Source organism: Lepus europaeus, chromosome 12, assembly GCF_033115175.1.
Source record: "Lepus europaeus isolate LE1 chromosome 12, mLepTim1.pri, whole genome shotgun sequence".
Classification (NCBI taxonomy): Eukaryota; Metazoa; Chordata; class Mammalia; order Lagomorpha; family Leporidae; genus Lepus; species Lepus europaeus.
Genome location: NC_084838.1, coordinates 76296584 through 76322387, shown reverse-complemented (window position 1 = coordinate 76322387; position 25804 = coordinate 76296584). Strand labels below are relative to the sequence as shown.

Sequence of the window (25804 nt, the reverse complement as noted above, 5' to 3'; positions counted from 1 at the left end):
CTCAGACCCCACATCCAAGTGAGATCATGCTCTGCTTCTCTTTCTGTGCCTGCCTTATTCTAGCATAATGACTTCCAGTTCCATCCATGTTGTCCAAATGTCAAGATTCCATCCTTTCTTGTGGCTTAATAGTATTCTATTTTGTCCGTACAACGTGTTTTCAGTGGATGAGCTTTTACTTTGAAATGTCAGACCCTAGCACCTTCTCACAGTTCCCCAGGAGCCTGCAAGCTCCTTGCCCACAGGAGCCTAGGATACGTGCTGGGAGGCATTGTGGCAAGGGCTGGGGATGGTCCTGGGCCACAGGAGGACAGAGGCACAGCATCTCTTCATTTCAGTCTGATAAAGCCATGTCTGAGTTCAAAGAAGGGAAGTCAGGCTTGACTCCGGACCAGGTGGAAGGGTCGCTTTTCTCCAGCCTGCAGCTTTCTTGAAAGACCCCATGTGCTTTTTTTTTTTTTTTTTTTTTTTTTTTTTTTTTGATAGGCAGAGTGGACAGAGAGAGACAGAGAGACAGGTCTTCCTTTGCCATTGGTTCACCCTCCAATGGCCGTCATGCACGGCGCGCTGCAGCCGGCGCACCGTGCTGATCCGAAGGCAGGAGCCAGGTGTTTCTCCTGGTCTCCCATGGGGTGCAGGGCCCAAGGACTTGGGCCATCCTCCACTGCCTTCCCGGGCCACAGCAGAGAGCTGGCCTGGAAGAGGGGCAACCGGGACAGAATCCGGCGCCCTGACCGGGACTAGAACCTGGTGTGCCGGCGCCGCTAGGCGGAGGATTAGCCTGTTGAGCCATGCCACCAGCCCCCATGTGCTCTTAGCTCTGACTCTCACCCATCCCTGAATCCCAGCCCCTTTCACAGCATTAAGTGTGTAAACCACAGGTGTTTGGCGAGTAGTGGGGGAGTGCTGCTGGATGCTTTCTCTTAGAGACCAGTGCTTTTGATTCAGCCGAATTTATTTCCAAGCCTGTTTTTTCTGATAAAAGTCATCTCACCATGCTAACTCCCATCCCAACTAAGTCTCCGTGTTTGGTCCAGGAGCGCAGGCCCTGAGCACCTACATGAGTGCTCTCTGCCACGGGAGCCCACCTTGAGAATGATGTCCCCTTCGTGGAGGTTGCCATCCTTAGTTGCCAGTCCCGTCCTGGTCATTTCTTTTATGAAGATCTGACTCCCAAGCCGGAGGCCGTACTCTAGGAGACAAGCACAAGAAAATCCACGTGAGTCACCAACCTGGACAGATGACAAAGTCTGGCGTGTGGCAAAATATACTTAGGAAAACGTAGTTTTAGATATGGGACCTTCTGTGAGAGAGCTGACCTGGCCTCTTCAAAACAGAGGCAGAGAGACCACTGTAGATGCTGAGACAGAAAAGTCAAATGCAACGCACGAACCTTCCCATGATTCTTGACCCAGCACAGGGGTGGGGCTGTGCTACATTATTCAGGAACAATTTCAAAGTAAACTACACCAGGGGACTTTTAAAAGTTGCAGAGGGGCTGGTGCTGTGGCGTAGAGGGTAAAGCTGCCACCTGCAGTGCCGGCATCCCATATGGGTGCCAGTTCGAACACCAGCTGCTCCACTTCAGATCTAGCTCTCTGCTGTGGCCTGGGAAAGCAGTGGAAGAAGGCCCAAGTCCTTGGTTACCTGCACCCGCGTGGGAGACCTGGAAGAAGGTCCTGGCTCCTGGCTTCGGATCGGCACAGTTCCGGCTGTTGCAGCCAATTGGGGAGTGAACCAGTGGATGGAAGACCTCTCCCTCTCTCTCTCTCTCTCTCTGCCTCTCCTTCTCTCTCTGTGTAACTCAGACTTTCAAATAAAGTAAAAATAAATCTTTAAAAAAAAGTTGCAGAAAAATGGAATTAAATGTTAAGATTATTTTGGTGCCAATTTTGAAATACATATACAGCTTTCTCATAATATACTTTTTCCATAAACTTTTTAGTTCCCTTATATTTTAAAAATTATTCATTGTTTACTTTCTTTGAAAGGCAGAGAGACATAGATGGGTAAAGAGTTTCCATCCACCAGTTTGCTCCCACAAATGCTGGGCCAGGACGAAGCCAGGAGCTCAATCTAGGTCTCCCATGTGGGAGGCAGGGACACAACTATTTGAGCTGCTGCACATTAGCAGGAAGTTGGAATCCGGATCAGAGCTAGACTTGGACCTCGCGTGTGGGATGCCATTGTCCCAAGGGTCGTACCAGTGTTAACTGTCGGAAGTGTGACAACAGCATCCTGGTGACACAGGAGAAATGACCTTATCCTTGGGAGATCTGTGATGAAATGTTTCATCACATGAATGCGTGATGTTTCCTGCAACCTACTTCCAAGTGGTTCTTTTTTTTTTTTTTTTTTTTTTTTGACAGGCAGAGTGGATAGTGAGAGAGAGAGAGACAGAAAGAAAGGTCTTCCTTTTTGCCGTTGGTTCACCCTCCAATGGCCGCTGCGGCTGGCGCATTGTGCTGATCCAAAGCCAGGAGCCAGGTGCTTCTCCTGGTCTCCCATGCGGGTGCAGGGCCCAAGGACTTGGGCCATCCTCCACTGCCTTCCCGGGCCACAGCAGAGAGCTGGCCTGGAAGAGGGGCAACCAGGACAGAATCCAGCACCCCGACCGGGACTAGAACCCAGTGTGCCGGTGCCACAAGGTGGAGGATTAGCCTGTTAAGCCACGGCGCCGGCCCCAAGTGGTTCTTAAAGAAAAGGAAACCTCAGCGCGGGGAGGGGCAGAGAGAAGAGGAAAACGGGAGAAGGGAAAGCAAGCAAGCACACGTGGCAAAAAGTTAACAACCGGCAAAACTAGGTGAAGGCTAAGTGGGTGCCTGCTACAAAGTCAACATTTTCCAAATAAAATGTCGGGAAGAAGAAAACGGGTCTGCACATCTTCATAACCGTGCTCTGCTGCCAGTGAGGCTGCCCACGAGAAGGAGCTGCAAATAGTACACCACTTCCTGTAACAACGTACACGTCAGGTGTGGCACGGAAAGACATTCAGTGTCTCCAGACCAGTGGGCACACAAAACAGGGGACTAAAACCAGCTTAGCTTTGGGAGTTAACGCATTCTCAATTCTATCAAAAGGGACCACATTTATGAAGTACGTGTGCTTTAAAATATTTTCCATGCTATTCAGACTATTCTCATTTTACTTACTAATTCTGTAAAAATACATATTTTAAGGATAAATTTCAGTTCTTCTGTAGAAGCTTTACAACCTAGTAGGTTTCAAAACAGGTATTCAAAATATTTTTGCTGTTTGAACTGAAAAAAAAAAAATCTTCTAATTGACAAGAAAGTAACTGGGTAACTTGGAAAGTCACAAAGTAGATTTTAAAATAAGTCTGGAATGACGTACAGTCCACTCGTTAGCACAGATGATCTCCCTACAGAGGTTAGAAGCACTGAGATTGCATCCCAACCCCTTCAGAAAGCTACAATCCAAAAAGAGGGGCAGGAGCTCCGGCCTCCACCAAACAGCTGCACAGCTCAAAACTGGCAACTCTGAGAGATGTCCTTCTACCAGCAATTCCTCTACCCTCCTAAAAACTGCACTGACGCTAAGTTTTCAAACAGGTTTATTGGTGTACAGTGGGTATTTCTTAGAGAAAAAAATTGACTGACTACCCTCTAAGACATTTTTAAGATTTTTAAAATTTTTTTAAATTTTATTTGCAAGGCATAAAGTCAAAGAAAGAGATAGAGAGAGATCTTCCATCTGCTGGTTCACTCTCAAATGCCTGCAACAGCTAGGGCTGGGTCAGGCCAAAGTCAGCAGCCAGGAAAGCAATCCAGGTCTCCCACGCGGTGGCAAGGTCTCGGGCACTAGCTGGCCAGCTCTCAGAGGGTGTAGTCACAGGAGATGGATCAAGCGAGAACTTGAACCAGGCACTTCAATAGGAGATGCAGGCATCCCAAGCAGCATCTCATTTGCTGCGCCCAATGCCTAGCCCAAGCTTCAAAGTCATTTACAAGCAAGAATATTCCATGTCCATGAAATCCAATTACTGCCCTTATGAATGGATATTTTCTCTTAATAAAATGTCGATATGTTGTCTACTGTCAGATTTCTTTCAAGATGAAATCTTGAGGCCAGCATTGTGGTACACCAGGTTAAGCCACTGCTTGCAACACTGGCAAAATGCATTGGAATGGGGGTTCAAGCCACTGCTGCTGCTTCTAATCCAGCTCCCTGCTAATGCACCTGGGAAGGCAGCAGATGATGGCCTGAGCACCTGGGCCCCTTCCACCCACGTGGGAGACCGGGATCGAGTTCCTGACTTCTGGCTTCACCTTGACCCAACCCTGGAAGTTTTGGCCATTTGTGGATGGAAGATTCCTGCCTTCAATCCCATCACTCTGCCTTTTAAATAAACAAATAAGTAAATCTTGAGGGAAAAAAAGGAAAAAACCTAAACCTTAAGTAATCCTATCCAGTGATAGCCAGCCTATTTATCTTAGCAAAAGGTCGCAGTATTATTTTTTTTCTTTTATAAACTGGAATTTACTTTGCTTAATTATTTCCAAGTCTGAGAACAGAATAGCCAAGAAAGAATAAAATGTTGTACCACTCCTTTTTCCCTTGATTTGCTAAGACCAGCCAACGACTAGGGCATTTTCATAATACAGACAATGTCTTTTTCAATTGCAGGTCACAGTTCATTAGCAGGTCTTGAAATCAGTTCTGTGGGCTGTGACCAGTACTTTTTAAATGTAACCTAACAGGATCTTGCAGAGTAAACTGCACGCAGTAAGTAGGTTCATCCATGATTATCTACAAGATGTGCTTCCTTCCAAGAGGAGAAGGGGGTAAAGTGAGAAGCAGAGAAAAAGAAGAGAAGTTCGAAAAGCAGCGCCTGGGAAAAAATCTTGGGGAGCCTGTCCTGTGGTTTGGGGTCAGTTCAGGGAGGACAAGCGGCACAGCAGTTAAGCTGCTGCTTGGGTGCCAGCTTCAGTGCCTGGTTTGAGTCACAGCTCCTCTGCTTCAACCCAGCTTCCGGCTCATGTGCACACTGTGAGGCAGCAGGTGATGGTTCATTGCCACCCACATGGGAGCCCTCGGTGGAGTTCCAGGCTCCTAGCTTTGATGTGGCCCAGCACTGGGTATTGCAAGCATTTGAGAAGTAAACCAGTGGATGGAAGACCTCTCTGTGTCTGTTTCAAATAAAATGAAAATAAATAAACAAAAATGTTTTTAAGTCTGCCTTTCAAGTAAAAATAAAGTTGACTATGCAATGCTAAGAAATTTTAAGACAGGCTGGCGCCATAGCTCACTAGGCTAATCCTCTGCCTGCGGCGCCAGCACCCCGGGTTCTAGTCCCGGTTGGGGCACCAGATTCTGTCCCGGTTGCTCCTCTTCCAGTCCAGCTCTCTGCTGTGGCCCGGGAAGGCAATGGAGGATGGCCCAAGTCGTTGGGCCCCTGTACCTGCATGGGAGACCAGGAGGAAGCACCTGGCTCCTGGCTTCGGATTGGTGCAGCACGCCAGCCATAGCGGCCATTTGGGAGGTGAACCAACGGAAGGAAGACCTTTCTCTCTGTCTCTCTCTCTCTCACTGTCTAACTCTGCCTGTCAAAAAAAAAAAAAAAAGAAATTTTAAGACAAAGCCAAACCTCAGTGTGTCGTGGTGGTCCCTGCAAAACAGGGAATGAAGCCTCCACGACATGGGGGCCCTGTGCGGATCAGTAAGACAGCACGCACTGGGCACAGAACAGAGGCTCCACTGGCGTGAGCTGGGGCATGGTCCCTCCCATGGTGTGTCCAACTCAGGTGCACCAGGCCTCCCAGGAGAGCTTGTGCTCTCAGACTACAACGCCCAACCCATGGCTTCTTCCTGACAATACGGGGCTGGACTGGGGCCTGGGGATCTGCATTTTTAACAAGTGTTCAGGTGACAGCCCACACTGCTTTGAGAACTGCTGGCCTGGTCATTTCAAAGCCCAGTACTGCTGGCTCTGCCATCGACAACACAACTCTGCACGGGTCATTGAGCCTTCCTGTGCCTCATTCTCCTAGTGCCTAAAATGCAGATCAACCAGTAACATCCTTCCCCTGTGGGTGTGAGGATGAACCCAGCCAACAGGTGCTGGGGGCTTAGGTCAGTGCTGTGCCCCTGTCAGATGTTACTTGATGCACTGGCAATTTCTAGGAGGAGAGTGACCCTGGTCCCCACATCCAGGGGGCCCACCTTCATTTGCTTTGCTTTTCATCAGAAGGACTCCAATGGGCCTATCCGGCTCCGGCCGGCCCCGTGGCTCTGGGCTGGGGCTGCGGGAATGCAGGTGCTCACGGCTGCGGCTGCGGCGCCCCTCATACCGGGCGTCGGCCTGGGCTCTGTGGCGGTAGCCCCCTGACGGGCTGGAGGCCTGCTCATAGTCCGGGTCGTTGTAGCCTTGGCGATAGGAGCGCTCGTAGTCGCGGTCAATGCTCCGGCCGCGGCTGCTGTCCCGCGGGCGCCCAAAGTCGTGGTCTAGGCCCCGCTCCAGGCTCCGGCCACGACTCCGGTCTCGGGCGCCCCCATAGTCGTGGTCCAGGCCCCGCTCCAAGCTGCGGCCCCGGCTCTGGTCCCGGCTGCGGTCCTGTTCTCGGCTCCGGGCACGCTCATGCAGCCGCCCCCGCTCTGGGCTGTCCTCCCAGCTGCGGCTGAGCCCCTCATGGCTGCTACGCCTGCTCCTCTCACTGTACCCGCTGCGGAAACTTCGGCCATCCAAGTCGTCCATCACCTCAAAAGCCGGGTCATCCCGTTCCAGGACAGGGCTGCCCTGCGGCAGGGGCACCTGCACCTTCCGGGGTCTCTTGACCACCTGTTGTCAAAACAAAAGAGGGACGCAGGCCAGTCACCATCAAGCACTGAGAATGCAGGGCTCAAGAGCTCTGTTCTAGTTCAGTTCCAGTGAACTTCCGCCCTAGGTACTCACTAAGCCGCAGGCCCCTTACCTGCACACGGGCACAGGTGAGAACTAAGTGAGGCGATGACTGCGAAGCTGTGAGACGGTACCCTGAATTAAGATAATGAGAGCATCACAGGCCGAGCATCCCTAACCAAACGTTTGATACCCAGAATACTTCCAAATCACTGCCTTTTTGAGGACCAACAAGATGCCACAGAGGACAGTTCTACACTGGCCCTCATGGGATAGGTCAAGCACACCGACCTTTAAGTGCACTAACAATACCATACAAAATTACCTTCAGGCCTTGTGTGTAAGGTGTACATACAAAGTGAGAACACAAGAGAATTTTCAAGACTTGCTCCCCCTCCACAAGATATCTCATTATGTGTAGGCAAACATTACAAACACTGGAAAAAAAAATCCAAAATCAAAACACTTCCGGTACCAAGCATTTCACTAAGGGATTCTCGATGTGTGCCTCCAAAATCTGCTTCTACTCCGGCACGAAAACTCTTCAGTCCCCGAGGTATAAAAATGAAACGAAACTCCAGGAAAGGAGACACCCTACATGATGCCTAGTCTCTTCTAAAAGTCAGCGCTCAGAGAGAGGTGCAGACGGGCAAGGGAAAGAGGGACCTTGGATTCAAAGGGACTGAAGACTTAACAAGCAAACTCCACCAGTGAACTTGGATCCTGGACAGGGAAGAAAAACTGGCTAGCAAAGGAATCTTGAGATATGGACTGGGTAGCAGATGATGCTCTGTAAGGACTTATTAACTTTGTAACATGGAACACTATCATAGATATGACCATATTCTTAGGAGATGCTTGCTCAAGTACGAAGGCCTAAACTGTCATGATGTCTCCCACTGCCTTTGAAAAAGCTCACCAGAGACAGGAATGGGCAATTACGTGTGTGCATATATGGAGAGAGAAGATTGCAGAATGTCGACTTTTTAAAGGATCTTTGAGCTCTTCTTTCTTCTTAAAAATGTGCATAATAAAATGCTGAAAAATATACCAGAGGGGCCAGCACTGTGGTTCAGAGGATTAATGCTCTGGCCTGAAGCGCTGGCATCCCATATGGGCGCTGGTTCGAGACCTGGCTGCTCTACATCCAATCCAGCCTGGGAAAGCAATAAGAAGATGGCCCAAGTCCTTTGGCCCCTGCACCCACGTGGGAGACCCGGAAGAAGCTCCTGGCTTCGTATCGGCGCAGCTCCAGCCATTGTGGCCATCTGGGGAGTAAAACATTGGATAAAAGACCTCTCTCTCTCTGCCTCTCCTCTCTCTGTGTAACTCTTTCAAATAAACAAATAAATCTTAAAAAAAAAAAAAAAGAAAAAGAAAAATATACCAGATACCTGGTCTGTCCCCAGCGCTGCCCTTAAACATACTTGTATCACAATTCTTGCTTTGCATGTTCCTCACCTGTCCCCACAGTGAGCACGCCTTGCAGCACAGCCTGGTTCCAGGGTTGGTCTGGTGGTATCATGCTCATCATCAAACCCCAGCTAGTGCTTTATGAATGAGTGAATGATTTAGTGTATAAAATCAATGAATGCTATAGACTGCCACGGTCTGCTAAGACACTCAGTCTGTGAAGCTGTAACAGCTCTCACGTGGGCCTTTACAAATGAGTTTTTGTGGTGTGGCGGGTTAAGCCACCGCCTGCAGTGCCGGCATCCCATATGGGTGCTGGTTCGAGACCCAGCTGCTCCTCTTCCAATCCAGCTCTCTGCTGTAGCCCGGGAAAGCAGTGGAAGATGGCCCAAATCCTTGGGCCCCTGCACCCATGTGGGAGACCGGGAAGAAGCTCCTGGCTCCTGGTTTCTGGCTTTGGATCAGTGCAGCTCCGACCATTGCAGACAACTGGGGAGTGAACCAGTGGATGGAAGACCTTTCTCTCTCTCTCTCTCTCTCTCTCTCTTTCTCTCTCTGTGTAACTCTTTCAAATAAATCTTTAAAAAAGAAACAAACAAAAAAAAGTTTTTGAGCAGAACATTTTCTTCTAGATTACCATGGGTGCATAGTGTGCTTGATCCAACTCATTCTTAGGGGGCTAACTCTCTAACCTGGTTCCCTAGGCAAGCTCAGGCAAGAGAGTCACTGGTGTCAGAACAGAGAGGAGAGGCAGGCAGTTAACTGACATACTTCACAGCATCCATAATGTCACTCTCCCAAAGCACTGAGGGGCCACCAAGGTGCAGCCCCTGGCTGGTGGAATTCTGTCAAATGCTTAAGAGCAAGTGGGCATTGTCTTCTGGGCACAGAAACAAAAAGCTATGGCAGCGAGCTGAAGGCAAACTTACGATGGCAGCGATCTTTCCGCTTTTTCTCAGCTGCTGGACGGCGAATGAGTGCAGCACATCTTCCATGGGGGTGCCGTTAACCATGACCACCCTGTCATTTTCTCTGCAAACAAGAGAAGCACACAGGCTGTGAAAAACTCCCATCTACACGTGGGAAATCATTAGCGAGAAAAAACCAGAAGCAGCACACGGATCTGAGATGCTTATGAAAGGGCTCAGTGTCTCACGGCTCCCGAGGCTTCGTCACCTCTGTCTAAGCTCTTCCCAGGAAGCAGCAGGGGTCACACAGCTCAGCGCTGAGAGTGCCCAACGGAAACCACCTGGAGAGAGAGGGGCCAGCCCTCTCCCAACCACAGGGTCACTCTAGCAAGCACCCAGTGGTGCCAGCTCTGCACATGAAGAGAAATTTCTCCATCAGTCCCTGTTACTATGGTATGTGGGGTATTTTAGAAAGTCACAAACATTCCAAAGTAGATACACATCCGTTTGTGCTTTATAGGAGGTTAAGACATGTTGAGATCACAGAATTCTGTTACTTCAGCTCATCCTAAAAATGATTTTAGGGGGCCAGTGCTGTGGCATAGCGGGTAAAGCCACCGCCTGGAGTGCCGGTACCCCTTATGGGCACCGGTTTGAGTCCTGGCTGCTCCACTTCCGATCCAGCTCTCTGCTCTGGCCCGGGAAAGCAGTAGAAGATGGCCCAAGTCCTTGGGCCCCTGCACCCACGTGGGAGACAGGGAAGAAGCTCCTGGCTCCTGGCTTCGGATCAGCATAGCTCCAGTCGTTGCGGCCAACTGGGGACTGAGCAAGCAGATGGAAGACTTCTCTCTGCCTCTCCTCTCTCTGTGTAACTTTGACTTTCAAATAAATAAAATAAATCTTAAAAAAAGAAAAGAAAACATGACACCATCATTAGATATATCAACAAAAAATGATTTAAAAATTTTACTGGCTCCGTATGGAAGACTACTGCCTGTGAGAGGACTAGATGGGCACTGAACGGCAACAGAACAGAAGCTTCTGAGCCATGTGCTAAAGCAGCCAAACAGCTGCAGATTCTGCCCTGAGAAGTTAGTCTGAGGGAACAGAACAGCAAGATCACTCCAGGCCAGATGGCTGGCAGCTGGAGACCCATGTTTTCTGTAGTAAGCTTTTCCAATTCCTGCATCCCTCTTATAAGTAAGATCATCAGAGGTGAGCATTTGGCAAAGAGAATGGGACCCAGAATTCTGTATCGGAGTGTCTGGGATCGAGTCCCGGCTCGGCTCCTGATGCAGCTCCCTGCTAATGCACCCAGAAGGCTACTCGGGTTCCTGCACCCATGTGGGAGGCCTGAAAAGAGTTCCTGGCTCTGGTTTGGCACAGCCCCAGCTGTTCTAGGCCATGGGGGAGTGAGACAGTGGAAGGAAGACCTCTCAATCAAATCAAAACAAACAATGTTTTTTAAAAATACAAATAAGATCATTATAATAATTATAGAAATTATTAGTAGCAGTCTCCTCATCAAAGACTATAAATCAAAACAAATATGAAGAGCTGGGTAAGCAAATCTGGGAGGAATTTGCTAATTTTCATCCAACAAATCCTTCCGCTAGGACTCCCCATCCTTTGTCCTGGAAGAGAGGGGGAGGTGGGTAAAGACTCCCTTGAAAACCTAGGAGTCCAAATAAACTGCATGCTCAGCTCTCTCTCACTGCTGAGCCACCTGCCTGGCCTGCCCAGGTATATTTTCTCCATTTAACCATGTAACCTCAGTCTCCCCAACTCCGAGTGACTGGGAACTCTGTCCCTTCCATTCTGATGGATGCCCTGTCCCCAATAAAGCCTTATCACTTCAGGGGGGAAAAAAAAAGAGTTGGGTAAGTACTGGGGAAAACAAAGAGCATAGCCCATTTCAAACTGCAGACCAGCAAAGGCTCCAAACTCTGGCAGCAACACTCATGACCATTTTCCTAGGGAAGCAACCGCTTCCTGTTTCCAAAGTTTGGATGTACCAAAGGTTTGGGGGTTGTGCAAACACCATGCATTATAGTCTCAATGTTTTCTTGATGCCTTTTCAAATGTTGTATAAAAGTCTGATATCTTTGTAAAACTCAACCAAGTTCTCACAAACCAAAAGGCCAACACACAGGGCTGGCGGGGAGGACACTCACTGCAGCAGCCCGTCAGCAGGCCCGCCCGGGAGCACGTCGGAGATGACGATGGAGGTCTCTCCATTCTCAAAGTGGGGGTTGTCTCGGCCTCCAGACACTGCAATTCCAAATCCTCTTTTGGAATCCTGTGTTGGAGTTAGAAGAAAAAGTTAACATCCTTCCGTGAGGGCCTTTCAGGATTTATTACATGTGTTCAATAAAATAAAGGGGCAATCAATAACTAGAGACAGCTCAGGAACACAAGGGCTTAGAGAAACAAATGAGGAGCCAAAGAGGTTTTACAAGGGGAAAACAGCTGATAGTGCAGACTGGAGCTATCACTACAGCTCCCAGCAAGGGCAGGGACAGCTTCTGTCCAAACCAGGATGTGCTCCTGGCAGCCCCAGGGCACCTGTGGGCACCAAGCTCACTGCAGCATGAACAGTGTCAGGAAAAACCACATCTGGGCTAAAACTGCATTTTAAAAGTATATCTTTAACCTCAAGTCAGATGAGCTGGTGGTTTCGTTTTAATACAGGGTGAAAAGGAAGTAAATGGATTTTTAAGATTAAAATCTGAACACAAAGTTCTGAGATCTTATGCACCAGCAGAGCTTTAACCTGCTCCTACATGGATCCAGGAGGGAAATACAGATCGACTGCATCCAGGAATACGTGAGCGATGCACAACAGCAAACCCAGATATTACATAACCCTAATTCCCTTCAGTGTTTAAAAGAGCTAAGCCTGATTTCATCCAGACAACATGGGTGTATGTGACTGTGCAATCCTAAATCAGGTAGGCTGTATAAAATCTACTCAGAGAATCTTTCCTGCCAAGGAAAAGGCCCCACTATTCTGACTGATGATAAACGAAGATAAACTCACAACAGGCTGCACTGCTGTTTATTAATACCATGGCTTTCAATCTGGCAGCACCATCACCTGGCACCTGGTTCAGGACAGAGGCAGCTCCATCATCTCTATCAAGCCTAGAAAGTCTCTCACCATTGCCATTTTGGGATTCAGAACTCAAGGGCATCGAGAAGAGCCAGAAAGAGGAGAGGAGCTGAATTATGATACCTAAACAAGCAAAGCCCTCAACGGAAGAAACAGTGAGCAGTGATCTGGGAGTGTGGGCCCGTGGGCACGGACACTGTGACATTTCTTCCCACCTGGATAACTCAATAAACAGTTCATTCAGGAGCCAAATTTTCACGGAAAACAGGGCAAGATTCTGAAGGTCAAAGGAAAACTCCCCACAAAGGAAACTGGCAGTCCCTCTAGGAAGGGAGAGAGGAATCCCTGTAGATCCCAGGAAAATCCGAACAATGCTGACATGCAAACAGTGACGGAGTAAGAATTCAGAACCATGAATGTGTAAGATGGATTTGCTGCACACTGAATACAGACTGGGCTCCGTGGATGGAAGCTACATGGGTAATACTTCTGAGTGCACTTGTTAAGCACAACAGATTTACATGGGCTATTACTTCTACTCTCAACCCCATGGAGGCAAAGACATTCAAAGGCATTTTTAACTTGACTGCCTCAACCCCTCTTCATATAACCAGGAACAGGACAAGAAATAGAACTGTTTTCCTGGTTCCTTTGCCAATATTTTCCAGTTAAATTTGTACTTAAAACTTACTGAGGGGTGCAAATGCATGTTTTAGCAGCTAAGATGCCACTTGGGCCACCTCCATCCCATATCACAGTGCCTGGGCTCGAGTCTCAGCTCTGCTCCTGAATCCGGCCGGCTTCCTGCTGATGGGCATGCTGGGTGGCAGAAGCAATGGCTCAAGCAGCTGGATTCCTGCCACCTACATCGGAGACCTGGATTGAGCTCCTGGCTCCTGGCTCTGCCTTGATCCAGCCTGGCCATGCAAGTATTGGGGGAGTCAGTTAGTAGATGGGAGATTTCCCTGTGTCTGTCTCCTTCTAACTTTCAAGTAAATCAATAAGTAAATATTTTTTAAAAACTCACTGAGAGGGGCTGGTGCTGTGGTGCAGCAGGTTAAGCCACAGCCTGCAGCGCCAGCCTCCCATAGGGGCGCCGGTTTGAGACCCAGCTGCTCCACTTCTGATCCAGCTCTCTGCAGTGGCCTGGGAAAGCAGTGGAAGATGGCCCAGGTGCTTGGGCCCCTGCACCCACGTGGGAAACCCAGAGGAAGCTCCTGGCTCCTGGCTTCAGATCAGTGCAGCTCCGGCCATTGCAGCCAATTGGGGAGTGAACCAGCGGATTGAAGACCTCTCTCTCGCTCTCACTCTCTGCCTCTCCTTGTCTCTGTGTAACTCTGACTTTCAAATAAATAAACAAATAAATAAACTCACTGAGAGCAATTTCTATAGTGTACAGACTTCATTAAAAATATATAATAGAAGAGCTGGTGCTGTGGTGTAATGGGTAAGTCACCACCTGCAGCACCAGTATCACATTTGGGCACCTGTTTGAGTTCCGGCTATTCCACCTCCAATTCAGCTCTCTGCTAATGTATCTGAGAAAGCAGTGGAAGACAGCCCAAGTCCTTGGGCCCCTGCACCCATGTGGGAGAACTGGAAGAAGCTCCTGGCTCCTGGCTTCCAAATGGCCCATCTCTGGCCACTGCGGCCATTTGGGGAGTGAACCAGCACAAAGAAGACTCTCTCTGCCTCTGCCTCTCTATAACTCTGCCTTTCAAATAAATAAATAAATCACACACACACACACACACACACAATATAGCATGAAAATCTTTGTCAATCTAGTAGTGACTGACAGCTACTACCTACACCAATAATGTGTTACCTAACTGAAGGGGGAATAAACCAAAACTGCATGTGGGCAAAAATGGTAAGATCTGTGATCCATAAAACCCAGAATGTGCCCATACAACCCATGAATCCCATACAGAACTCACCTTCTGTAGGGTCACAGTGTACTGTTCCCATATCAGCTCTTCCATGCCTGGGGCCTGTTTTAAAATAAACAAAACCAATCTGATTAAAACCACAAATGCCAGAAATGAAGCCATAATTCAACATATCTCAATACAAAGTCCAGTTCACACTTTCCGTATGTCATAAAGAGATGATATCTGTTCTAAAAGTTATGCTATCTACTTTCAAATGCGCTCCCCCTTCAAGGTAACGGTGGTCTCAACAATGCCCCTAGAAAATTTAGAGACATCCACACAAGAGAGGGAATGACATGCTAGGTGTCGAGCCCTTTGTTATCAGCATTCCAAAAACACTATCATCACAAAAATCCCTTTACAAACACCTGTGTTTCACGAGCAGGTGTTTGGCACAGCCAGTGATGACACCAGCTGGGAGGCCAGCATCCCCTATGAGATGCCTGGATTTGGACCTCAGCTCCACTTCCAATTCTAACTTTCTACTAGTGCATACCAAGGAAGGCTATTGGACTTGGCTCCTGCTACCCATCTGAGAGACCTGGATTGAGTTCTGGGTGCTAACTTTGGCCTAGCCCAGCCTTGGCTGCTGCAGGCATCTGGAGAGTAAACAAGCAGATAGCAGATTTCTCTCTCATTCCCTCATAAAGTTCTAAAAATCTAATTTGAAAAACTGCTTTCTCATTTTTTGAAGCCCTCTCCACCTCTCCTTGTAAAAGGCAGTATCCCAGGGAAGTTTCTGCACATCTGTGTCCGAGGACCTCCTTGGCCTCATCACAGTGCGCTCAGTTGGACAATCTGTGGTATTTTTGGCTTTTCCTCTATTTGTATGGCTGGATGTGAAGGATGAAAATGGCTCAAAAACTGGGCTTCTGTCTTCAACAATATTCCACAGTAGATGTTGACAAAAAAACCAACAAACAGTGCTGTTGTGATAAAAATTCTAATAATCCATTCAAGTCAAGCTGCCTTTCAGGGCTACATACACTAAGAAAGCTCAAAGCCCGGCATAAAGCATGATCCTGGGAAAAAGAGATCCAAACTGGGTGGAATTTGGATCTGGGTGATTACTGAGCGGGAAAATGTACTGCCACATAGAAGGAGATGGCAGGACACTTGCCTGTCTCATCCATGGCTCTACAACCATCCCTCCGAAGAACTGCTAACAACAAACCTGCACACACACACAGGTTTAGTGCTGAGATTCGCGTCTGATGTGACCACACTTCCCCAAACACTCACACTCAAGGTGGTCCCGTGTGTTCATCACCTACATAGAGGCAAATGGAAATCCTATCCAAAGAACACACAGAACCTAAACACAGGCTTCAAAGAACATCCCAGGTTAGCATCAAAGCAGCATGCACACACACAAAGTTATCATGAGTGAGAGTTAAAAAGAAACAAAGAATCTAAGATCAAAAATACTGGAAACATCATAGATGAAAACAGTCTATATGTATACATGTGTGTACAGATATACATATACACACATACACCCATGCATACACACCTATTAAGTATCATATATAACTCTTCAAAAATTAAAATGGGTAATTAAAAGTATAATGAAAATAATGTAAGATCACCAAAAATGATCATGCAAATCTAAAAAAAATAAAATTTTTAGAAACGAAAAAATTGTTACATAAACAATTGATTAAAATGTTATACACAATTAAGAACAACAAATTAATCAGCGAACAGGTATAAAGAAATTATACAATATGGAACAAAGCATTTAAAAAGTGGGAAATAGGAATGAGAAGCAAAGAGAAAGGCTCCCAGAGGAGACAACAGGAGAACACAGGAGAGAAGCAACCCCTGAAAATGTATTGGCTCTTGTAGGATTAGGAAACCCAAGACATCACAAGCAAGCTAAATTTTTTAAAAGAACATTTAAATACATGGTAATCTCCCTGCAGAAAAAGATGCAGAGGTCTTGAGAGCAGCTGGACAGAACTACACATAAAACCACCACCAGCAGGGTAAGTGTTTGGCACAGCGGTTAGGATACCATGTGGGACACCGGTGCCCCTATCAGAGCATGGGATTCAGGTGCCAGCTGCACTCCTCTTTCCAGCTTCCCTCTAACATGCAGCCTGAGCTCAAGCACTTAGGTCCCAACACCCACAAAGGAGACATGGAGGGAGTACCAAGCACCAGCCTAGCTAGGGCAGGCACCTGGGGAGTGGATTAGCAGATAGAAGATTTCTGTCTTTTTGTCTCTCTGCATTTCAAATAAAATGAAATAAATAAAAGAACAACAATTAGAATGATAGCTTGCCTTCTCAACAGTGATAAAGGAACCTCAAGATATTACAATAGTACATTTAAAACAAGGCCTGTTTTTGAGAGCAGAAAACATTTAAAATAACAAAACCCAGAACATGCTATTATCATAGACCAGCAAAAAAAAAAAAAAAAGAATTTTGGGGGCCAGTGTTGTGGCACAATGGGTTAAGCCACACATCAGCATCTCATATGAGCGCTGGTTCGAGTCCCAGCCACTCCACTTCTAATCCAGATCCCCTGTTTCAAATCCAGCTCCCTGCTAATGGCCTGGGAAAGCAGCAGAGGATGGCCCAAGCCCTTGGGCCCCAGCACCTACACGGGAGACCTTGATGAAACTCCCGGCTCCTGGCTTTGACCTGGCCAAGTTCTGGCTGTTGTGGCCATCTGGGGAGTGAATCAGTGAATGGAGGATCTTCTCTCTCTCTCTCTGTCTCCCCCTCTCTGCTTAATGCCTTTCAAATAAATAAATAGATCAATTTTTTTTCTTTAAACAAAAAAAAAAAGAAAAAAGAAAGAAAAGGACTGTCAGACTGGGTTGTAAATAAAATACAGATCTCTCTCTCTCTCTTCCTTCCAATGGTTTACCCCCAAAATGGCCACTACAGCCGGCGCACTGCGCTGATCCAAAGCCAGGAGCCAGGTGCCTCCTCTTGGTCTCCCAAGCGGGTGCAGGGCCCAAGCACTTGGGCCATCCTCCACTGCCTTCCCGGGGCCACAGCAGAGAGCTGGCCTGGAAGAGGAGCAACCAGGACAGAATCCGGCGCCCCAACCGGGACTAGAACCTGGGGTGCCAGCGCCGCAGGCGAAGCATTAGCCTAGTGAGCCGCAGCGCCGGCCGATCTCTTTTGAAATACATAGAATACATAAAATACAAGAACACAATCAAATTACATAAATAGCTTTGCTGCATTTATATATAAATTAAAATAATCTATATAGATTGGTCTTCTGCATATAAAGTCAATTAAAAATGAAAAAATAATCTAAAGAAAACTTTTTGGCAGTGCTACATTATTTTTTCAAGATTTATTAATTTATTTGAAACTCAGAATTACAGAAAGAGAGGAAAGACAGAGATCTTTGATCTGTTGGTTTAATCCCCAGGTGGCTGCACTGGCCAGGGATGAACCAGCCAAGGCCAAGAAGCTTCATCTAGGTTTCCCACGTGGGTGCAGAGGCCCATTCCATTGCTTTTCCTAGGCCATCAGCAAGGACGCTGGGTCAAAAGTGGAGCATCTGGGGAAGCAATGGAAGATGGCCCAAGTATTACATGGGAGTCCTGGATGAAGCTCCAGGCTCCTGGCTTCAGCCTGATCCAGCCCTGGCTGTTGAGACTGTTTGTGGAGGGAACCAGAGGATGGAAGATCTCTCTCTAACTCTGCCTTTCAAAAACTTAATAAATCTTTAAAAAAAAAAAAAAAAATTCCTGGCTCCAGGCTTCAGCCTGGTCCAGCTCTGGCTCTTTAAATCATGTAGGAAGTGACTCTGTGGAAGACAGATCAATTTCTCTGTCTCTCCTTCTCTCTTTGTTGATACCTTTCAAATATATATATATATATATATATATATATACCTCTTTTTTAAACAAATGCTTAGGGTTGGCACTGTGGCGTAGTAGGTTAAGCCTCCACCTGCAGCATCAGTATCCCATATGGGTGCTAGTTCGAGCCCCAGTTGCTCCATTTTAGATCCAGCTCCCTGCTGATGGTCTGAGAAACCAGTGGAAGATGGCCCACAAGCTTGAGCCCCTGCACCTGCATTGGAGACCTGGAAGAAGTCCTGGTTTCAGAGCTGCCCAACTCTGGCCATTATGGCCATTTGGGAAGTGAGCCAGCAGGTGGAAGATCTCTCTATATATAATTCTGCCTCTCAAATAAATAAATAAATACATCTTTTTTTAAAAATGGTTTAGCTTCCACTAATCTCTTATTAAAAAGGTTTCCCACTTTAATGACTGTGCTTTCAATTAAAGACAGACATAGTTTTGAACTTTCAGGTCTGTCCCATTGGTAGAAGTATGAGAACATAAATTGGTACAAACCTACCAAGAGGTAAATTATCAACAGGTATCCAATTTTAAATCTGCATACTTTTTTCATCAACCGAGGAATTTATTCTGCAGAAATATGTGCACACACGCATATACAGAAATAAATGTTTACCCACAACCTGCTATAGTTTTAATAGGATATAGCTCCAAAACTTCTGCAGTTAAGTGCCAAAGTCACCAACTAATGGTATTAAGAGGGTGGAAAGTTAATCCAGTTAGGAGGTAGGCCTGGTGCGAAGGCCTGAGGAACAGGGCGTGGCTTTGAAAGGTGCTTCTCATGGGAGGGCAGGATAGGAAAGGGAGGCTGGGCTGCAGATGCTCCCCCACTAGCCCCTGCCCTCACCAGCAGCCTCACACCCATGGCCCAACCTGTGTGCTGTGAACCCCAAAAACTGTGGGCCAAATAAACCTCCTTTCTTCATACATAGCTTAGCAGATATTTTATTGTATGACAAAAAGTTGAGTAATTTAGAACCACTTTTAAGTTTTGTTTTTTGTTTTTTTTTAATTGACAGGTAGAGTTATAGACAATGAGAGAGAAAGGTCTTCCTTCTGTTGGTTCACCCCCCAAAATGGCTGCTATGGCTGGAGCTGCGCCAATCCGAAGCCAGGAGCTAGGTGCTTCCTCCTGGTCTCCCAAGTGGGTGCAGGGGCCCAAGCACTTGGGCCATCCTCCACTGCCTTCCCGGGCCACAGCAGAGCTGGACTAGAAGAGGAGCAACTGGGACTAGAACCCGGCGCCCATATGGGATACTGGCGCTGCAGGCAGAGGATTAACCAAGTGAGCCAAGGCACTGGCCCCACTTTTAAGTTTTTAAACAGAAAACCAATGTAATATTCACTAGGGAGATAACTATACATATATAGAGATCTGTACTTAAAAAGTATGATACAAGGGAGAAAAATCAAGAAACAAAACTTCATTGTTTGTTCTTATTTTCACAAATTCATAATTACATAAACACATATGGAAAAGACTGGCAAGACACCTAAATGTATTAAATTTCCTAAGGAGTTGTAATATTACTGAGAATATTTTTGTATGAGGACATTACTATTTTTTTAAAAGATTTATTTTATTTATTTAAAAGAGTTACAGAGAGAGGTAGAGGCACAGAGGGGGAAGGGGAGGGAGAGGGAGAGGCAGAGAGAGAGAGAGAGAGAGATCTTCCTTCTGCTGATTCACTCCCCAAATAGCTGAAATGGCCGGAGCTGAGCTGATCCAGAGCCAGGAGCTTCCTCTGGGTTTCCCACCAGGGTGCAGAGGCCCAAGGACTTGGGTCATCCTCTGATGCTTTCCTAGGCACATTAGCAGGGAGCTGGATCAGTAGAACAGCCGGGACATGAACTGGCACCCATATGGGATGATGGCATTGAAGGTAAGAGTTTTAACCTCTGCACCACAGTCCCAAGGACATTACTTTTAGAACACATTTTTATTTTAAAAATAAAAGTACAAGGACGGCGCCGTGGCTTAACAGGCTAATCCTCCGCCTTGTGGCGCCGGCACACCGGGTTCTAGTCCCGGCTGGGGTGCCGGATTCTATCCCGGGTGCCCCTCTTCCAGGCCAGCTCTCTGCTATGGCCCGGGAAGGCAGTGGAGGATGGCCCAAGTGCTTGGGCCCTGCACCCGCATGGGAGACCAGGAGAAGCACCTGGCTCCTGGCTTTGGATCAGCGAGATGCGCCGGCTGCAGCGGCCATTGGAGGGTGAACCAACGGCAAAAAGACCTTTCTCTCTGTCTCTGTCTCTGTCTCTCTGTCTCTCACTATCCACTCTGCCTGTCAAAAAAATAAATAAAATAAAAGTACAAACTATCTTTTTAAATTTTTAGATTTAAAATGGATCATTTGACATCCCCCCCAAAAAAATAAAGGGTTGCTACAAAATTTTATTTAAAAGTTTCCAGGTAGAATGAATCTGGCTTTTGAAATTCAGGTTCTTCCTTAATGAGTAAACACTCTCTTTAAGCACTACTGTATGACTTACAGGGCAATTTAAACTAGATTTGTCAAGAGCAGGCGTTGTGGTGCAGCAGGTTAAGCTGCTGCTTGGGATACTGCATTCCAAGTCAGAATCCCTCGGATCAAATCCTTCCTGTTTCTGATCCCAGTTTCCTGCTAATGAGCACCCTGGGAAGTAGCAGGTGTTGGCTCAAGGACTTGGGTTACTGCCACCCACATCGGAGACCCAAAGGTGTTCCAGGCTTCTGGCTTTGGCCTGGCCCAGGCCCAGCTGTTCCAGGTATTTGTAGAGCACATCAGGAGATGGAAGATTCATATCCTCTCTCTTTCTGCCTTTCAAATAAATAAACCTACTTTAAAAAAAAATAACAAAGTTGATTTGTCATAGACTGGATCAACATCTTACCATATTCACCACCAATAGAGCTGAATCAAAATTTTAAACGGTCAGATCTGGCCATTAACTTGCCTAGTTATCTAAAACCTCAGATACCAGATAGGATACTGATTAGAATCCAAGAAGCCTCTCTTCTCACCCACAGTTAACAGGTTAAGACATTAACCAGGATATTACAAGGAAAACTACTCTGTTAAACTAATTAGAAAATCTAAAATCTTAAAGGTGGAGGGATTGGGATAAAAAGCAATTTTTTTATTATTTTTTATTTATTTATTTGACAGATAGAGATAGACAGAGAGAGAGAAGGGTCTTCCTTCTGTTGGTTCTCTCCCCAAATGGCTGCTACAGTCGGAATGCTGTGCCAATCTGAAGCCAGGAGCCAGGTGCTTCCTCCTTGTCTCCCATGGGGGTGCAGGGCCCAAGCACTTGGGCCATCCTCCACTGCCTTCCCGGGCCACAACAGAGAGCTGGACTGGAAGAGGAGCAACAGGGACTAGAACCCGGTGCCCACATGGGATGCCGGCGCCACAGGCAGAGGATTAACCAAGTGAGTCACGGCGCTGGCCCCAGGTAAAAAGCAATTTTATCAGCACTTTGAACATTAAAAATGTATCCTTAGCATGTATATTTAGCACACAGAGCTGTGCATTTTTGCAACAATCTCACCACCATTCATTCAAAACTATTAACTGAGCATCCCATATGTGCCAGGCATGCAATCTGTGGCACTCTGGATACACAACAGAACACAACAGCCAGAGCCCTTGTAGAATTCTCCAGCTAGCCACAGTGCCCAAAAAACAAACCGGCGTGTCTGCCCTGCCAAGTTTCTCCATTACCTTTTCGGAAGCACAGGGCACCCCACACCATCACCCGTATTCCTCAGAGTGTGAGCTCTGCATACACCCGTGGGCAGGAGGCAGCGTGCATCAGCTTAGCTGAGACCTGAGCTGAGGCTGCTCCAACTGGGCCACCAGGCTCTGGCCCCACCCACGGTGCTGGGCTGTGGGAGCCTCAGACCTGCTGCTGACACATGGACTGTGCATGAATGCCAGCGGGTAGCTGCTGAGGATGTGGGAAGCCTTCCAGGGAGGGCCATGCATCCAGCAGCTGGAGGAAACGTGGAGACATGTGCATATAGGATACCTGGGTACAGCAGGCACCACCGCCATGTTCTCAAAGGCCACAATTGGGAAACCAAATATCTACCAAGGGCAGAACAAACTGCAAGAAAAATACAAAGTTGCACTGCCATGAAAACAAACCAACCACAGCCACATACACTCAGAAGCACAACAGGGCACAGGACATATCTCTAATAAAATGTGGAGTGAAAAACATGCCAAGGGATTGCTTCATGCGGTATCATTTTTACAGAGTTGAAGAGGCAACCAAATTTTACAACAATGTGAACATATTTAACACTACTCAAATAAAAACTTTAAAGGGGTTAAGATGGTAGATTTTGTGTTATGTGCTTTTTTTTTTAATGTGTGTAGTAAAACTACACCATGAAAGTAGGGGATGAAAGGCACAAAATTCAGGACGAAGTGGCCAGGGCAGGCTGCAGAGGGCGAGGCAGGGAGCGACACGTAGGGTCATGTGTTCTGTCTCGGTGAGGTCCATGAGATGTGGGGTGAGCTCATGGTATTTAATCGACACTGCGTCACTCACATACTGAACTCTTTTACAGGCATCAAAGATTCCATAAGTTACAAGAATAGCAAAGTGAGTGAGAGGAGCATCCAGCAGTCCCTGGTTCCTGGACAGGTACCCAATACCAAATGGTCATCTAATACTGATTTTGCAATTCCGATTTCACAAAGTGACAGGGAAGAACAGAGATGGCAAAGTGGGGGTGGCACCAGCTTGGGGAGACAAAGAAAGGCAAGTGTGGTGCGCAGGCACGGAGATGCTGGGGGTGGGTGGGAGAGTGCAGAGGGCACAGGTGCTGAAGGCTCCGAGTCCTCTTTTCCACCTGAGGGTCAACATGCTGCCCACCAGGAGGGTCCTCTGCACGCTCCCATCACTTCTCCTTATCGTTCCTACTTCTCCATCCCCACGCAGACAGAACAAGCCCTCCTGGATCTCCTGGAAGGCTCACTTTTCTACCACAAATAAAGTCTGTGTGATCAGGTATTTGTGTGAATAAAAGGAGAGAGAGGGACTTGGGCAAGTAGTTATTTGATTTGTTTCCTATTAAAGAAAACATCCTCTACTTTTCATTAAAACTTCTTTCCTTTGGAAAACCTTGGCCAACTGGATTTTCAAACATCACATGTATTTCACATAAGAACTCAGAAATGTGTTTTACAGAAAGAGGAGTCACAACGCAGATACAAATATCCTCAACGTCTCCTAAACAGGCCACTTTCAGGAAGACAACACTGTTTTACCCCAAATGAGAAACCCTCAAATGCAAACAATCGTATATTAAGCCACACGTAGGAAGCGAAAACCACGCCAGCAGATTCCCAATGTCAGAAAACAGCAGCTCTGCAGCACAAGCCCAGAGAATGGCTGTCGGCAACCCACCGCTGCCCACACCCCACGGTCTGCAGAGCCCAAGTCAGCCCGAGCATAAAGGAGCCACTGTGAGAGCGCTCCTCTCCCCCAGGAGAGAGGGGGAGTGTGCCCCGCAACTCACATGGCCTTTCAGTCTCCCACAGCTCTTCACAGCCTGGATCCACATCCTCTGTAGCACCCGAGCAGCCTTCATGGCCTCCTGGGAGCCGGAGGCCAGCAGCCTGGCCGCCGCCTACCTCGCAGGCTGCTCATCCATGGCCATGCCTCCACGTGGTTACATAAGGCGGATACAATAGTGCCCCACATTCGCGGCAAATCCTGTTGTCATCTCACACAGTGCCGCATCCAGACGGCAGGGCTGCTGAGCGCGTTGTAAAGCCCCACTTGTGAGGTCAGAAAAGAAGGCGGCCCCTCTCCCACGCCAAGGAACCAGAGGAACCAGCGTGTGCCAGGAGATACTTCTCCTAGGCATAGGAGACGGCCGTGTATCAGCAGAGAAGATTAAGCAGAGTCGGCACTCCGTGTGCCCTCTGTACCCAGGGCCTCTGCGACGGCAGGTGCAGCCGAGCACGGAGGGAGAGCGTTCCCCAAAACCGTGCCTGTACAGAACGTGCACTGACTTCTTTCTCAGCACTTCCCTCAACAAGACAGTGCAACAACGACGCACCGCGCACTGCCACTGCTCTGTGTTACGACAACCTAGACGTGGCTCAAAGCATCCAAGAGGACGTGTGTAGATGATACACATAGACCATGCCAGCCTATCCAAGGGGCTTGAGCGTGCACAGGCTGTGGTTCCAAGGGGGCAGGGGCAGGGGATACCCAACAGACACTGAGGAATAACTATGGATGAGACCTTTAAAACAATATTAATATTCTCTGAATATTCAGAGAAGAACTGACACAGATCGTCTCTTACACAAAGCACAAGCCAGCTGGAAAAGAACTGGTAACGATACATAGAAGTACGAGGCACCAAGAGAAAATGTTCTCCATTCCTGGAGATAACCAGGGGAAGATAAGAGTGGGCAGCAGTCCGGGACAGAGTGCTTGCTCAGCAAAGTTCTCTCCTCTTTCTAACCTTTCTGTAAACTTCGCAGATAAAAGAACAACAAACAAGCTGCCTCTGTTTGTCTCTCTGCCTTGGGGAGGGACAGAAATGCAAATTGAAAGATTCTGGACATATAGAAATGCCTGCAGGGATGGCAGGAGTCTGGCAGCTGGGGCTCTGATTTCAGATACAAGGTCCTGGGGAGCTCTTGGTCATTCTTGCTCCCACAGGGCAGGGACATACCATGCACCACACCAAGCAGGTGGCAGAAGAAGGGTGTGAGCCACTGGGGGTTGAGAGGGCAGTGGATATAAAGGTGGAGCACAAGGTCAAGACCACACAGGAAGCAACTGACTGAAACAGAACTAAAGTCCTGAGACTCCAGGTGCAGCCCTTGCTCTGCCATTCAACTGTGGGGCCCTGGAGCCTCGGCTGCTTCCTCGTCAAAGTGTCCTGGAACCATGTGCACCTCAGAGGCCCCGGGTCAGCAAGAAATGAGGCAACCTCTAAGCAGAGCTCATGCTGCTCCTGCCCTTCCCCGGAATTCTATGAGAACAAATTCTCGGTACAGTTCTTCACTAAGCGTTCTAACGGCACGGAAAAGGAACACCGTATCATGCTCCAAATCTTAACTTGAGAGGGCAGGACCCCTAGTAGCTGAGCGGGTGCCCTGACACAGGCTGTGCAGGCATCTGCAGGATCCGTGTGCCCAGGCAGGCTCAGCCCAAGGAGCTGGCTCACTGGGCCCAGCGGCAAAGCAGCATGGATTACGAGGCAGCTGGGGGCCAGTACACTCCTTTATCTGCCAGGCCTCAGGAAACTGACCCATTTCTTGCACTTCATGCCTACTACCCAGAAGCCAGACATGTCCCAGCATTTGAGTTCTAGATTCGTCCACAGTGATATTGGGAGATGTCAGTTTCTGGCAACACTAATTTTGTTTCTCAAATGGTACTCAAACACATAAGACAGGGGTCAGCATTGTGGTGCCATCTATGATGCATCCCATACTGGAACACAGGTTCAAGCTCTGGCTGCTCCACTCCTGATCCAGCTCCCTATTAATGTGCCTGGGAAAGCAACACAAGATGAACCAAGCACTTAGGCCCCTGAACCCAGGTAGGAGACCCAGAAGAAGCCCCTGGCTCCTGGCTTTGGATTGGCCTAGCCCTGGCCATCATGGCTAGCCATCAACACCGCCTTTCAAATAAATAATATATCTTTCTAAAAATGAATAAAATCTTTAAACACACACACACACACACACATAACATAAAATACACTACTTTAAC

At 47.7% G+C, this 25804-nt stretch overlaps 1 protein-coding gene across 4 annotated transcripts in view; it reads right to left on the bottom strand.

The window, feature by feature from the left end:
- TJP2 (tight junction protein 2) overlaps positions 1-25804 on the bottom strand; it is a 142071-nt gene that overhangs the window by 30332 nt on the left and 85935 nt on the right. For all 4 annotated transcript variants that reach the window (XM_062208387.1, XM_062208386.1, XM_062208385.1 and 1 more), the window contains 5 exons: positions 14233-14286; positions 11355-11479; positions 9202-9304; positions 6184-6799; positions 1089-1192 (listed from right to left, as the gene is read on the bottom strand). In XM_062208387.1, coding sequence (XP_062064371.1) covers positions 1089-1192; positions 6184-6799; positions 9202-9304; positions 11355-11479; positions 14233-14277 — 993 coding nt within the window. In that variant the 5' untranslated portion in view covers positions 14278-14286. The remainder of the gene's footprint in view (positions 1-1088; positions 1193-6183; positions 6800-9201; positions 9305-11354; positions 11480-14232; positions 14287-25804) is intronic.